This window comes from Sorex fumeus, unplaced genomic scaffold (genome assembly GCF_029834395.1).
Source record: "Sorex fumeus unplaced genomic scaffold, SorFum_2.1 ptg000094l, whole genome shotgun sequence".
Classification (NCBI taxonomy): domain Eukaryota; kingdom Metazoa; phylum Chordata; class Mammalia; order Eulipotyphla; family Soricidae; genus Sorex; species Sorex fumeus.
This window is the reverse complement of record NW_026606151.1, coordinates 22,796,568-22,799,200: the sequence shown is the minus strand read 5'-3', so window position 1 is coordinate 22,799,200 and position 2,633 is coordinate 22,796,568. Positions and strand designations below refer to the sequence as shown.

At 39.1% G+C, this 2,633-nt stretch overlaps 1 protein-coding gene across 1 annotated transcript; it reads right to left on the bottom strand.

Moving 5' to 3' along the window:
• Window positions 1-1,233: 1,233 nt before the first annotated feature.
• On the bottom strand, window positions 1,234-2,166 carry LOC130040205 (olfactory receptor 14J1-like). The gene has a single exon (XM_056132216.1). The coding sequence runs from the start codon at window positions 2,164-2,166 to the stop codon at window positions 1,234-1,236; it is 933 nt and encodes a 310-aa protein (XP_055988191.1).
• Window positions 2,167-2,633: the final 467 nt, after the last annotated feature.

The following is a 2,633-nucleotide window of genomic DNA, read 5'->3' as shown; positions in this document are numbered from 1 at the left end:
TTCTATGCAAAACATTTTCTTCTAATTTGAAAGCAACTTTCAGTATACTCATTCTCTTTTCTAATTTTATATGCTGATAAATACATGTATGAAGTTTCTCATTTTAAAACAGTTAAGTATAAGTACCTTTTTCTTCTTTGTTAGTGATCTCTTCCATTTTCAGCAAATAAATCTTTAAATGAAAATTTTTATTTATATATATTTTTCTTCTTTCATTCATTTTGCCAATTTAAAACTGGTATCTCTGAAATCTCACTGATCATTTCTTAAAATATCCCTTCTTCAATGAGTAGCAAAGTGATCCACTATCTCTGAAATTGGAAAGGGATATCATGAGACATTATGAGGTTGGCATTATAGAATATGAACGAAATCCCAAAAAAGTTGAAAAACATTAATGGACCTCAAAGAACCAATTAGTGCTGTTTATCAAGGGGTTTCGATCAGTTTGTAAACATCATGTAATATCTGAGAGAAGAAGAAAACTTACTGAAAATAAATCTCATATGCACATTTTTTATATAACCTTGACATACAAATCATGAGTCACTAAAATGGCTGGTTTTAAATTAACAAAATCTCATTTATAACACTCCAAAATTTAATGAAGTAATTTTCTTGTGTTGCATTTACAAGTTTAGTTTAGCCATTTTTGATATTTTATTACCCAACAATATATAAAAAAAAATTCCCCTTCAAATGTCCACTAGAATCATTGTGGGTTTTTTTTTTGTTTTCGTTTTTGTTTTTGTTTTTGTTTTTTGCTATTTGGGACATACCCAGCTAGCACAGCGGGTAGGGCGTTCGCCTTACAAGCGGCCAACATGGCCGACCCGAGTTCGATTCCTCCGCCCCTCTCGGAGAGCCCGGCAAGCTACCGAGAGTATTTGATATGCCAGACACAGTAACAACAAAGTCTCCAATGGAGACGTTACTGGGCCCGCTCGAGCAAATCGACGATCAACGGGAGGGCCTTTACCTTTACCTTTACCTTACTCCTGCATTTAGGAGTTACTCATACATTTAGGAATTACTGCTGGCGATGCTCTCAGGGGACCATATGGGGTGCTGGGAATCGAACCCAGGATGTCTGCCTGCAAGGCAAATGTCATACCCGCTGTGCTATTGCTCTAGCCACTATATTCATTTTTTATTTCTGAAATTTCCTGATAGATTATGTAAAGATTTCTCATAGAAATTGAAATTATCTCCCAACAAAAAACATAAATGTCATCAACACAGACAAGCTTTATTTATCTGTAAAATCCTTCTTACAGCTGACTTAATGGCTTTATTTCTCAGGCTGTAGATCATTGGATTGAATGTTGGTGGAACTATTGTATACATAATAGTGAGTAAAATGTCTGACACGGTTGGGGAGTCTGAATGAGATTTAAAGTACTCAAATGCAGCTGTAGAAAGAAACAGTAAGACAACAGCGAGGTGGGGGAGGCAAGTGGAAAAGGCCTTGGCTCTGCCCTCTACAGATGGCATTCGCAGTACAGAAGAAAATATGTGCATGTAGGAGAATCCAATAAAGGTAAAACAAAGAAATGCCACCAAACCCAGGAAAACAGAGACACTGAGCTCATAGATATAGTCATTGGAGCAGGACAGTTTCAGAATCTGGGGGATATCACAGAAGAACTGGTGAATGATGCGGGGGCCACAGAAGTGGATGGAGAAAGTAGCTGCCGTGTGCATGGCTCCAGAGATGACCCCACTGACCCAGACGCCAGCGACTCCATGGACACAGGTTCTGACGTCCATGATGACGTCATAGTGCAGGGGCAAGCAGATGGCCACATAGCGGTCATAGGACATCAGCGTGAGCATGGCCATCTCTGCACACGCACAGAGGATGAAGACAAAGCACTGAAAAACGCATTCCCAGAAGGAAATGTTTCCACTATGCATGAAAGAGTTGATAATAAGTCTTGGGACAGTCACGGAAATGTAGCAGAGGTCCAGCAAGGAGAGATGCTTCAGGAAGAAATACATGGGGGACTGGAGACTGTCATCCAGGGAAGTTGTGGTGATGATGAGCATGTTGCCAGTTAAAGCCAACAAGTACAGAATGAGGAACAAAGAAGCATAGACGATTTCTAGTTCTGGCTTGGCAGAAAATCCTATGAGGAGAAACCCACTTGTCGTGAAATTAGCCATAGTCTTCATTAACTTTATATGATGTTTGTTGGAAATCACAGGTCAACTCTCTAGAGTTGCAAAACAATGGTAAATTAAACAAACCAATAAATTAATATCTAAGTATAAATATATTTCTTAATAAATACAGAAATGTTAAGTTTGAGATAGTGCCTACAAGTAATGATATAAAAGTAACAATTATACTACCATAATCATCAATTGGTATAGTGTGATAGCACAGTGGGTAAGTCGTTTTCCTTGCACACGAACAACATGGCCGACCAGGGTTCGATTCCTCTGCCCCTCTTGAAGAGCCTGGCAAGCTACCGAGAGTATCTTGCCCACATGGCAAAGATTGACAACCTCCCTCTGACGTATTCAATATGCCAAAAACAGTAATAACAAGTCTCACAATTTGTTGTGAGTTGTTACTGGTGCCCGCTTGAGCAAATTGATGAACAAGAGAAGGACAGTGCTACAGTGCT